We start from the raw sequence: 12,578 nt of genomic DNA, 5'->3' as shown, positions 1-12,578 counted from the left end.
CGTGTTTGCCGTTCCTCTGAAACGTTTGCAGCTGCATGTTTACAAATCTCAGTTGTGCAACAGAGCTGCAGAAAAATGCTGATTCAGACACACCTGCAAGAGTTTTAGCAGCTAGCTTGAAAATTGATGGAAATTACTGCAAACTATTTTCATCTAAAAAATATGAACTTTTGCTATGTTTGCTAGTTCAAACTTCCTCTGGGTTTGTGTTTGGGTAAATAATTGTACAAATAAATGAATGTAAACAGGGAAGCCTGTAGACCTGCTCATGTGACTTGAAAGAATTTTAAAGTTCTTCTGTGAGGTTGTTGGTCCAGTTCAGGTTTCTGCACAAGCTGTTAGCATTTTCACCTTTTTCTTTTGGCCACGTCACACCCTCATTCCTTTGTTTAACCTGAGATTTGGCGTCATTTTGAGTTATTTTTATAAGCTCTGCAAAGCCAATTCTTTCCTATGTACATATAAAGTTGTATTTTTTTAACTTCACATAATTGCGTCTTGATGATTATGTTTTCCTGCATTTAAATATAAAACTTGTTTTTGTGACAAAAAAGTTGAGTGTGTTTGATGCGCTTTACATCATTCATGAGCTCAATATATTTCACATTGGTCATAAATTTATTTTATAAAATTTACATTTAGTTGTGAATTTATAAAAATCTACCCCTATCGTTCTTGTATTTGTTTCTTATAATCTGCATCTTTTGAGAAATATTTTAGGACATTTTGTGATATGGAAAGCAGCATTCACATTGTTATCAATTATTACTAAGATGAACAATATTAGAATCGGAATTATTTGGTTATTTTGTCAGAAATGCAATTTTAGTCTTAATTTAATAACATATTTTCGTTAATGACTTATTAAATGACCAGAAGATTCATGAGTGTAAATATTTATTTTAAAGAACTTAATACAGGAACTGCATCTGACTACAACCCCCACTGTAGTCGGCTGGTCTTGTCCGATAAAGGATTAATGCCGATCAAATGTGATTGACAGGTCCTTCATCCAATCAGAAACGGCACAGATACGCTCTGCCAACGCCGTGTCTTGTGGGCGGGGCTGTAGTGGAGGGGGCAGGGCGCGAGGTATCATGGAGGATCAGTAGGCAACCTGCGGCCAACAGAGAAGGGCAGCCACAGCTCTGATCCCGGGGACTTTCGCAACTGTTCGTTGCTCGCTTCTGAACAACCACACGGTATATTCACCATGGACATGAAGAAGAGGATCACTTTAGAGCTGCGGAACCGGAGCCCTGCAGAGGTAAGCGACTTAAACTTTAATAACATGTTTATTGTTGCCTGAAATAGTCCGCGGTGAGCGGTCCAGAGCTTGCGCATCCTACGCCCCCTACGTTACTCATAATGACCCCCACACACTTGCTTCGCGGATACTTCTCTTTTAAACACCAAATATCAACCATTGTATTGTTTGAGCTTTTGCTCTGCACCTCGTAGCTACGGTTTCAGTTGTATGAGGGGCATCTCGCGGTTCACCGTCCGCCCGCCCCCCTTGCTCTCCGGTGAAATCCCCCTCTCTCTCGAGGTCCATATTATCCGCTGAAGTGCACAGGCATTAGCGTTACTAATCTGGGTCGTTCAGCATCGGTTCACCTGTAAGGGAAACGCCGCCGGGCTACTAAAGTTTAACTTTCATACTCGTTTTCCTCCCTGCTGCTCGCCTTTAACAGCGTGGCCGTTTGTATAAAGTCAAATAAAAACACGGAGGGAGAGACCGACTGCTTCCAGAAAACCACCGGGCTCCGCGTCAACAGCGCGGTTATGTGGACTCGTCCTTTCACGAGCGGACATTTTAAGTCTCGAGCGGTTTAAACTTCGACGTCAGTGTCGCATTTACGCGTTTCATCCGTCGTGTAAAGACCACTTTCGCGGTTTCCAGACAAATTCACAACGAAATTAGTTAAAATGTCTGGTCTTTAGTGGAGGTTTCGGTTCGACCCAGCTCGGCTGCGTGCAGAGGTCGGTCACACACCGACCGATGCTGTAACGCGTTACCGACATACCGTTACAGAAAGCTGATTATCCTGTCGAATTGACTAATTTCGTCAGATAAAGGCATAACTATCAAATTGGAAACGTTTAGGGTTAATTGTAAAAGCTACGACACACTGCCGACCGTCGCTGTTGCGTTATTGCTTCGCAGGGGACGAGGATTCGGTGCTCGGAGAAGAACGACGTAACGAAACGAAGATGGCGTTACTCCGGCGCTTTAAAGTACCAGCGAACAGAAGGCTACAGTTCGCCTTGCTCTGTCTGAATCTCGCAACTTTTTGACTGTTCCGCTGGAACGCCGGGGTTTTTTCTGAGGTGTTATACTACACGGACACCAAAACGGTGTCTGTTGAACTAATGTCGACCATCTCCATGCACCGGGAGTGTGTGCGCGTGCGCACGTGTTATATAACCAGCCGCTTCAGTTAAATAATACCCTAACCTATATCCACTCCAGCAGATGATACGCTGTTGTCATGTTTAATAAATTGAGGGAAGCCGGCAGATGGTGGATGCAAAAGAAACCTCCTGCTGCAGCAGCAGCGACACTTGCACTCTGAATGCAGATTCCGGTGGGTTAAACCTGCACACCAACAGCGGAGATGATGGAGCTGCAGGATGCGCTCTTCTAGCTCTCCCGGTTATATAAGCAGAGGACACCAAAGATTTCTGGGAAATAAAAGCAGCCCCACCAGAACAACACAAATATGCCAGCGTGTGAGGGACACTATAAACAAAAAAAGGTTGAGATTAAAGGAAAAAAAACAACATTGTGCTTCTGAACCTGACTTTTTTTTCTTTCATTAAATTTGACTCATTACTGGGTTTTCTGATTGTTTAATAAAATAAAAAATAGGAATTTTACTAAATTGGAGATGCTTTTCATTAATTCCTTCCAGGGGCAGATTTAGGACTGAAGAAGATCCGGGGCTTAACACACACACGCGCGCACGCACACACGTGACACGCACTAGTCAACAACATCATATATATTTGTCTTGTACCACATAATTTTTAATGTGAATCTACATATTAAGCATTTTCAGGGCAGAGTATCCTGTTAGTGTTTAGTGTGAGATGATAGTAAATATTCCCTTTCTTTCTCCAACAACTTTACCTGATAAGCTAACTTCAGGCAAACCAGCAGCACAACAAATATTTTCAAATAAGACTCACAAACCTGAGTCAACACCAGTCTCATCAAAGCTGGGGTTCTGTCGCCGTACTTTTTGTCTAAAAAACGTCCTTATGTCCATCTTCACTCATGCGTTTCAGGCAGAGTAGAAGAAGCCGGCTGCTGAAGGGCTTCTTCTTCAGTGGTGGAGGCTCAGGCAGGCTGTATACAAACTACTGCCAGCTGCTCCCTCTCTGTTGGACTTTGGTACTGCATGTTACTTACTGCAATTTAGATCCGGGGCTTTTCATTAAACATCCGGGGCTTCAGCCCAAGTAGCCGGGCCTAACGCCGCCCCTGATTCCTTCACAATAAGTGTATCTAGAAATGTGTGCATGAATACATATTAGCATTCTGGGTTCAGGTAGAAAACAACACTTGAAGTTTAAATAAAAATGCATGAATAATAATCAGCTAATGTTTGAAATAGTTATGATATTCAAACACTACTGGAATTGTTACGATAATTTCCATATGCAATCTTCAAGCAGCAGGAGTTTTTGTGGAAATGCAATTCTCTTGTTTTTTCTTCCAAATACAGTTTGTTGGTTTTGATCCTTCTCTTTAGATTGTTGAGCTAGTCGTTGACAACAGTCGCTCTGCTGATGGGGAGGTCGAAGGTCTGACGGACGATTTCACGGCGCTTGAGTTCCTCAGTATGGTCAACGTGGGTCTGAGCTCACTGGCTAAGATTCCTTCACTGCCAAAACTACGTAAGGTAAGAAAGACCACTTCACCCTCAGCTCCAAGAGCAGGATGGCCTGTTGTAAGAATTATTATTTTTATTATTAGTTAAATCTAACATATTGTCTTTTTTAATTCAGTTTTGGTCAGGAAAACGTGTTACTGAAATGGAGAAACGTCTTCAACAGCAGTTGGGTGCAGATGGATGGATGTGTCCATGTGGTTTAGATGTAAAGTGTCTGTAGTACATCTGCTAGTCCACTAGGGGGCACTATTTAGCTGCGTCTCAGAGTTATTCTGAGGCTGCTGGGCAAGGAAAATCTAATTATCTGCTCCTCTTTCAAGGGAGCAACTTAAAAATAATTACAATGATAAAAGAGTGGATAGTAATAAAGTAAATACATAAAAGAAGCAGAGTAAAATTATAAAATTTATAAGATTTGTCATTAAATAAAACTAAAGATAAAGGAAACAGAATAAAGAAAGATAAAAAATATATATAATAAAGCAGTTTTTAAAAATGATAAAACTTTGAAAAATTAATAACAAAAAAATATCTGAAGTGGGATAGTTTTGTTTCACTTCAGACATCTTGTCTGCTTTTCTGCTGAAAGCTTTTCCTAACTGGAATTGCCTTTGCATTAAAGATAAATAAACATATTTCTCACAACGCAAACTGTTTGGTTTACATATATTGCTCATATGTTAATATCCATTTATGAACTGCATGCTTTTAAATATTGATATTTTTTATATTTTAATTATTTGACCTGCTAAAGGAAAATGAGCTACATTAGTGTAGGTTTCAGTTTTTCTGGACATCCATCTGAACGTTCCCTCAGCTGTTCTCTTGGCTCTTCTTCTGTCTCCTCAGTTGGAGCTGAGTGACAACAACCTGTCTGGCTCTCTAGAGACTCTTGCAGAGAAATGTCCCAATCTGACCTATCTCAACTTGAGCGGGAACAAGATCAAAGAGCTGAGCACTCTGGAGGCTCTGGTCCGTTGGTTCTTCTTGCTCTGCTTGTTTAGGCTGCAGCAGAAGTGACCGGAGATGTAAAGATTCTGTTTCCTGCTGCAGCAAAACCTGAAGAACCTGCAGAGTTTGGATCTGTTCAACTGTGAGATCACGTCTCTGGAGGAGTACAGGGAGAGCGTGTTCGAGTTACTTCCTCAGGTCACCTACTTAGACGGCTTTGATCAGGAGGACAACGAGGCTCCGGACTCCGATGCCAACGATGAAGGTGAGACTAGTGGCCTCTACGTGAAGGGTTTTGGTCTCTGTAGTTGTCCCGTTCTGATGGTTCTCTCTGTTTGCAGATGAAGATGGTGAGGATGGGGCGGGGCCAACCGGCGATTACGGCGAGGATGACGATGAAGAGGAGGAGGAGGATGGCTCAGAAGGAGGAGAGGTGGGGCTGAGCTTTCAGGTGAACCAGGGCAATCAGGTGGGCAACTCAGCCTTTAGCCCGTAGATGGATCCAGAGCAGCCCCTCCCATCCCATCATGCACCTGTGTTCAGCCAGGCAGAGAACAGAGTTTCCGATTTGCAAGGAGCTGCTGGAAAACCGTCAGATAGCAGCTCTGAGCAGAAAAATAATACAAATCATGGCAATTATGTTCAGGTTCTTTGTTTTGGTAGATTTGAATTAATTTGTCATTTCCATAGTAACACAATCAGCCTCGATCCATGTGGATTTTTCTGCTGATGTGAATCCTCCAAGGATGCTTAGATTGAGTTCAGTTCTCTGGCTGGTTTGTTGAATTCATCTGAGGTGTGAACGTGTTTTTGACCAGGCTCAGCCCTATCTGATCACGGTGTTGAGGAGGAAGGAGAAATTTATTAGAAGTTAAGTCCGTGGGCTATTTTTTTTTTCACTTTTATCTGTCCAAGTAAAAGCAGGTAGTCGTGAAATCTGTACTTTTTTTGTCAGTGGTGTCCCCAAAGGGTTTGCCAGGGGGGCCATGGCCACCCATGGGAGATTATCGAGAAGAGAATGACGTATAGTCTACATTTTATTACAGTACAGGGTCAGAATATCAATTCATCAGATTTCTAAGAAATTAATACGTAATTCCTGAAGGGGGAAAACTGGAATGCTGCTTTAATGAGACTTTCTTATGCTATTAATCAGGGATGTGTATTTTTGAAATTCTGGCGATACGATACATATCACAATATAGGGGAGACGATACGATATATCACGATATATTGCGATACATTCAGTCAGATGTTACAAGCAATTTTTTTACTGAATTTATTGTAAGAATGTTCAATAAACAGTCCAAACTGATACGTAACATGTTTAACATGAGGTATCTGAACCATGATGGAGGGATTTACATTTCAATGGTGGAAACAAAACCCGTTGCACACTGCTGCCAACTAGCGGGTGGCGATTGAATTGCACAAAACGAAAAGAAAATACACAAAAGTTTGCATGTACATTCTTTCAAGAATTAGATACACGGCTTTTGAATATCGATGTAATAATCACAGGAAAAAATATCACGATATACTGCCATATCGATATTTCCGATACACGGCTTTTGGATATCGATATAATATTGCTGGGGAAAATATCACGATATATTGCCATATCGATATTTACTTACATCCCTACTATTAATAGAATGTAAAGAAAATACAACAAACTGCAGGTGTGTGTGTGTGTGTGTGTCAGACAGAGTTGGTCTGATGGAGGATGACCTGGTCACAGTGATGTAACTACTAGTCTCATTAGTGTCGTTCAGTTTTGTGTCCCTGACCTGAAAACGCTGTCCTCTGGGCTAAACCAAACTCCTGTGTTGTGTCTGTAGGAGGACTATGAGGACGAGGAAGACTATGCAGACGAGGATGGTGAGTTCTAGACTTACAGGTGAGTCTGAACCCCAGCGGTGTGTCGCAGGCTGTGATTGGTCCATTCTCTCTGCAGAGGAACAGGCGGGCGCTCAGGGACAGAAGAGGAAGAGAGACGTAGAAGATGAAGGGGAAGATGACGACGACGACGATGAAGACAACTAGTCGCTCCGTGGGACCAGCGTCTGCGAGTCCCGTCCCGACTCCCCCGGACCCGACTTCCATCCGGCGGCGCCTGCCGTTCTCAGATAGTTGGTTTCAGTTTGTTATAGAATCACTTGTTGTTTTTAGATCAAATAAGAAATTTATAGAGATTTTATCTGAACTTTACCTGCTGGCTCCGGCCGAAGAGTCCACAAGTTTCCCTTTAAAAACCCGATTCAGGTCCGAACTGTGGTCTTCTCCGGTAGGTCTGCACCCCCAACGTCTCATTGGACAACTGAAGTCTGGCTGCGGCAATCAGGTCTTCAAAGCACAGGAGATCAACCAGAAAAGTTTGGTTTTATTTAGATTTTCTGTCAGATCTTCAGGGACAACTTTTACAATCCTGCTGGCTTCCAGTGCTGACTCAGCAGCTTAGTCTCACACTGGATTTTAAATTTAAAGGAACAAATAATGAACTTTTGTTTGTCTGGTTTCTGATCTGTTGCTCAGCTGGTGTTGCGTGGGTCCTTGAATCATGTAAGAACGAAACAGCGATCAGCTCATGTAGCCACCAGCACCATCAGTAGAAGCGTTTCTGTGTGTTTCTGTAGCTTTTAAACAAACGCCGCAGCAAGCTGAGTCCCACCAGATGAGTTTGATGTAAACCATTCAGGTCCTGCCGTCAGCTCGGTTTTATTTATCTATTTATCTTGTTTTGGGTGTGTTTGTGTTCTCTGTTGGAACTTCTCTGGTTTGTTTTAAAGCCATTTTGTGGTTATTCATACAAAATTCTGCTGATGTAGCGTCATGATAGTCACGAGCTCTTATGAACACAGGGTCAACACACACACAGTGGTTTCATAGACGTACGGGGACCTTAATATTTCAGATCATTGAAACCACAAACTGACCTTAAAATAACCACAAATAAATCTTTAACTCGTTACTTTATCTTCTAGATCAAAACCTTTAAAGTTTTTTGTTTTAATCACTACAGACCCTTCGGCAGAAACAGGAAGTAAACACGTGTTCTCAGGAACCACCAGTTCACCTTTTTTTTGTGTTTTTTTGTTTGTTTGTTGTTTAACTCCTGAGCTACTAATGATAAACAGAATTTACACCAAATCTTATTAGCAGCTGTAAAAATAACAATGGAGACGTTTGGTTCATATCTGCTATGGAAGGAGCATCTGGTGGACTCCTGCTCCACCTGGTTATCGTTAGACCCTGCTGTACTTTAAATCCTGGTGTTTGTATTCTAGCGTGTGTTTCATTCAGTTTAGAACTGTGTGTGTGTGTGTGATGCTCGTGAGCGAGTGGCATTAGCTCTATGGATTTTGTTTTTGTTAACCGTGTTCCGTTTTTTTTGGTTTCTATGTTTTATTAATAATGGCTGTTAATATTTTTATCCTAATAAATGACAGAGTGGCTGACGCTCCCCTATAGGTGGGTAAAATCGCCACATCTCGGGCTCCGTTTGGAGCAGCCTGACAGCTCTCCTCGACCACCTCCTGCTTTTTGTTTTATACATTTTGCATCCTCGGCTAACGGCCTCGTGAGTTTTATCAAAGGGAGGCGTCTTTACATCAGTTAAACTTGTTATCAGCTGAATTATCTATTTATTTGCAGCTTTCTGCTGTATTTTATGATCTCTGTCAGATCAGCATTAACAGTGTTCATTATTAAAATATATTTATATTTACTTTTAAATCACTTCACAATGGGATTTGTTCTTTTTTTCCTCTTTAAACATCACATATACACACATTCACTCTACAAATAATGATTCTCAGTTCTCCAAACCAACCTTTTCTCCTCATGTCATGTTGGGAACTCCAGTATCTTCAAAGTTGTTGGCTGACTTTAAGCTGTTTACATCCGTTTGTTTGCTGTGTTAGAGCAAACTAGATCTTATAAAACAGAAAAGTGAAATTTTAAATTCTAATATATCTTCCCCAGTTTTAACACAAGATAGTTCCAAAACATTTGTGAATGATTAATATCTTGTAAAGAGCTTACTGATATCACTTTGGAGAAAACGGATTATTTCTGATAGGATTGACAAGCTAACTACTAGTCCAAGGTAGGTTTTTGCTGTTTAAAAACAACTCAATCCAAACACCCTAAAGCGGTTCATGCTAATGCTGTTTAATCAGTCATAAGCACAAATAGTGTTAGCAGTAGCAGCTAGCTTTAGCTCTTCTGGGCATCATCTGGAGTTTTTTCTGCCCTAAAAACTATTTTGATGATTATAAATAAGCATTCGCTCGTAAAATGTTTGAGCTGTTTAAATTCATTATCCTTGGCTCCACTAACACGAGCTTCTGGACAAACATCTCTTTAAACGGGTCAGTGAGAAAGCTCTCGACAACAGGTAGGCTATTGCTGACTGCTTAGAAATCACATTTGCGGATTTTACTTTGGAACTAACATTTTCAAGTTATAACTTCCCCAATCTTTAGTTTTAGTCTCTGGTTAACCGATGTTCAATAACAAAACACTGAATCAGTTAAAATTATTCAAAGTATTTACATTTATTTGTTATGCATTAAATATATACTTTCTAGGGAAAACAGAGATTTGTGGTGTAAACCACATTCAGGAGGTTATAAATATATTTAAATAAAGTTTTGATTATATAAGAACAACCATCTCTTGAACTATCAAAAAAGTACCAATATTTTTATTAGAAATAAAAAAAAATTCAAGTTGTGATTAATAAACTGAAATTCATTCAGTGAAAACCCTAAAATAAAAAGATAAAAGCCAAATTTTTAGATATTAAAAACAATTTTGAATCAGAAAATTACTCATGTCTAAAATTTGAGTCATAAATTAACATAAATTTAGCTAATGAAATAAAAGAAAAGAACAATACAGACGAGCTGAAGATAAATACAACTTTTTGGGGGGAGTTTTGTAGAAAATATAAACTTTATTTAGGTTTGATTTTTTTAAATGGCAAATCAGAATTAACTCAATATTTCTTTATGATTTCTACTTTTTTTTAGAGCGATCTGGGATCTTTTTGCTTTGGTAAATGGTTTTGATTGGCTGATGATTTATTTCTGAGCTACATGTTGTATTCATAGTATTTTCCTACAGGAGGCGCTATTCTCTCTTTTGGTAATTCTTGCTCATCTCTGACCTTTGCTTGTTTTCAGGATTTTATATTTAAATTAACAGACAATTTCAAAGTTTTACTGAATCTTTCAGTTATTTTTTCATTAACTGTTCCTTTTACGTTTCCTCCTTCCTTCATTTCAGTGAACTGATTTAAAACTAAATTATGGCTCATTTTTACTTATTTCTGGTTTTCAGCAACAAGAAAAGAGACAGCCGTTGGAGTGGAACAGATCTATAAATATCCATGTTTGATAGGAGACAAGTGAGCAAGGAAGCAAGGACACACCCTTCTGACATCTCCTTCTTTCTTCTTCTCATCTTGATCCACTTTGAGGAATTGCAACAGCTGTGACCACACACACTCACACATTAACACATACCCTCAGCTTCCCCTGGGAGCGTCCTCCAAGGAAGAAGCCGTTCAAACTGCTTATTATTCATCTGTTGTTCACTGTCTGCTGAGGCTCCGATTGGTCAGCAAAGGTCAGGTGATCAAAGGAGACGTGTCATCAAGCTGGGTTTAATGATCTACTGAGCTGATTTATGCATCTGCTGTGATTTTAAGTGTGTTTATACTCAGAAGCAGCTCATCATGGGCCTAAAGAGTCAGAGACGGGAGTTTCGTCAAACATCCGATCATTTCAGTAAAGGCTGATTCCAGTTTTGAACTACAAGGATCAATCTGAGGATTATTCACAAGAGGGCAGAGTCCATAGGAGCACGGGATGTCTTACTAATCGTACTGATTGATTTCCAGCTGAAACAGGATTAAAGTCCATGCTTTGAATTTGAAAGTTTCAATGTAAGGTGAAGCAAAATTCACAAAGTAAGAGAAAATCTAAAAATGCTGCTCTTACATTTAAAAAATGCATCTTTTATAGGCACGTCCAAATTTGAAGTCTTTAAATAAAACTGATTTATTTGTATATTCTTTGATATGAGTTGTTTACTTATACACAGGAACTGGGCTTTACATTAAATTTTTTTGTTTAAAGGTACAATAGGTTAGAATTCTGCAGTAAAATAACAAAACCATTTCATGTCTAAATCATGTTGGAAGGAATGTTACATTGGAACATATTTCCGACTCAGCAGGCTGGGGTGGCGGGTAGGGGTGGGTGGGTCAGTTTTTCTTCTTTCAAAAAGGCTACAGTATCTTTGTTTACAATGTGACCCACCTCCAAACTTCTTGGTTCCAGAGCCAATCATATTTGAGCCTGCCATGTTGCCAAGCCTGCGCCGCAAAAGGCTTTGGAATAATGCTAAGGCAGAAAACAGGAGTGACCCAGAAGTTAACCCCGGCATCTTTTTGTTTTACTCTAATATCGGGTAAAGAACACTGAGCTAATAATGCTAACAGTGAATTAAAAACAAATAGTCAGCTCTAATAATATCTCAAGCTACTTACCAACAACTGAAAATTACAGTGAAATGTATTTATCTATTAACTTACTGCGTAAGGATTGTCTTCGCTCATCATCTGGAATCTTCTGGCAACCATTGTTCAGAGTGGACTCATTTGTTTTGATACATGGAGTGCAGTACCTCAATTTGACCACAAGGTGTCCTTCTAGCTTCATGTACCTTTAAAATTCACCATAAATCTTACCATTCTAGCTCTATTCAGTTTCGTCGTCGTCATCTTCCTCCGCTTATCCGGGTCCGGGTCTCGGGGGCAGCATTCCAACTACGGAGCTCCAGACTGTCCTCTCCCCGGCCTTCTCCACCAGCTCCTCCGGCAGGACCCCAAGGCATTCCCGGACCAAATTGTAGATGTAACCTCTCCAATGTGTCCTGGGTCGACCCGGGGGCCTCCTGCCGGAAGGACATGCCCGAAAAACCTCCCCGGGTAGGCGTCCAGGAGGCATCCTGACCAGATGCCCAAACCACTTCAACTGGCTCCTTTCGATCCGGAGGAGCAGCGGGTCTACTCCGAGTCCCTCCCGAATGTCCGAGCTCTTCACCCTATCTCTAAGGCTGAGCCCGGCCACCCTACGGAGGAAACTCATTTCGGCCACTTGTATCCGCAATCTCGTTCTTTCGGTCATTACCCAAAGCTCATGACCATAGGTGAGGATTGGGACATAGATGGACCGGTAAATCGAGAGCCTCACTTTCTGGCTCAGCTCCCTCTTCACCACAACAGATCAGCTCAGCGTCGGCATCACTGCAGATGCTGAACCAATCCGCCTGTCGATCTCCCGATCCCTCCTACCCTCACTCGTGAACAAGACCCCGAGATACTTAAACTCCTCCACTTGAGGTAGGACCTCTCCCCCGACACGGAGTTGGCAAGCCACCCTTTTCCGGTCGAGAACCATGGTCTCAGATTTGGAGGTGCTGATCCTCATCCCAGCCGCTTCACACTCGGCCGCGAACCTACCCAGCAAGAGCTGAAGGTCAGAGCTGGATGAAGCTAGGAGGACCACATCATCCGCAAAAAGCAGAGACGAGATTCTCCTGCCACTAAACTCGACACACTCCACACCATGGCTGCACCTAGAAATTCTGTCCATAAAGGTAATGAACAGAACCGGTGACAAAGGGCAGCCCTGGCGGAGTCCAACCCTCACTGGG

The 12,578-nt window shown here is 41.3% G+C and overlaps 1 protein-coding gene across 2 annotated transcripts; it reads left to right on the top strand.

Annotated features, from left to right (window-relative positions):
* Nucleotides 1-1,076: 1,076 nt before the first annotated feature.
* anp32e (acidic (leucine-rich) nuclear phosphoprotein 32 family, member E) lies at nucleotides 1,077-7,218 on the top strand. Of its 2 annotated transcripts, none has more exons than XM_015973401.3 (7): nucleotides 1,077-1,267; nucleotides 3,759-3,908; nucleotides 4,749-4,871; nucleotides 4,953-5,115; nucleotides 5,192-5,283; nucleotides 6,692-6,731; nucleotides 6,808-7,218. In XM_015973401.3, the coding sequence occupies exons 1-7, from the start codon at nucleotides 1,214-1,216 to the stop codon at nucleotides 6,894-6,896; spliced, it is 711 nt and encodes a 236-aa protein (XP_015828887.1). In that variant the 5' UTR covers nucleotides 1,077-1,213; the 3' UTR covers nucleotides 6,897-7,218. The 2 variants fall into 2 exon arrangements, with proteins under 2 accessions (XP_015828887.1, XP_015828885.1); XM_015973399.3 differs by having other exon boundaries at nucleotides 5,192-5,319.
* The last annotated feature ends 5,360 nt before the right edge of the window (nucleotides 7,219-12,578 follow it).

This window comes from Nothobranchius furzeri, chromosome 19 (assembly GCF_043380555.1).
Source record: "Nothobranchius furzeri strain GRZ-AD chromosome 19, NfurGRZ-RIMD1, whole genome shotgun sequence".
NCBI lineage: Eukaryota > Metazoa > Chordata > Actinopteri > Cyprinodontiformes > Nothobranchiidae > Nothobranchius > Nothobranchius furzeri.
The sequence above is the reverse complement of the archived record's forward strand: the minus strand, read 5'-3'. Positions and strand labels throughout refer to the sequence as shown.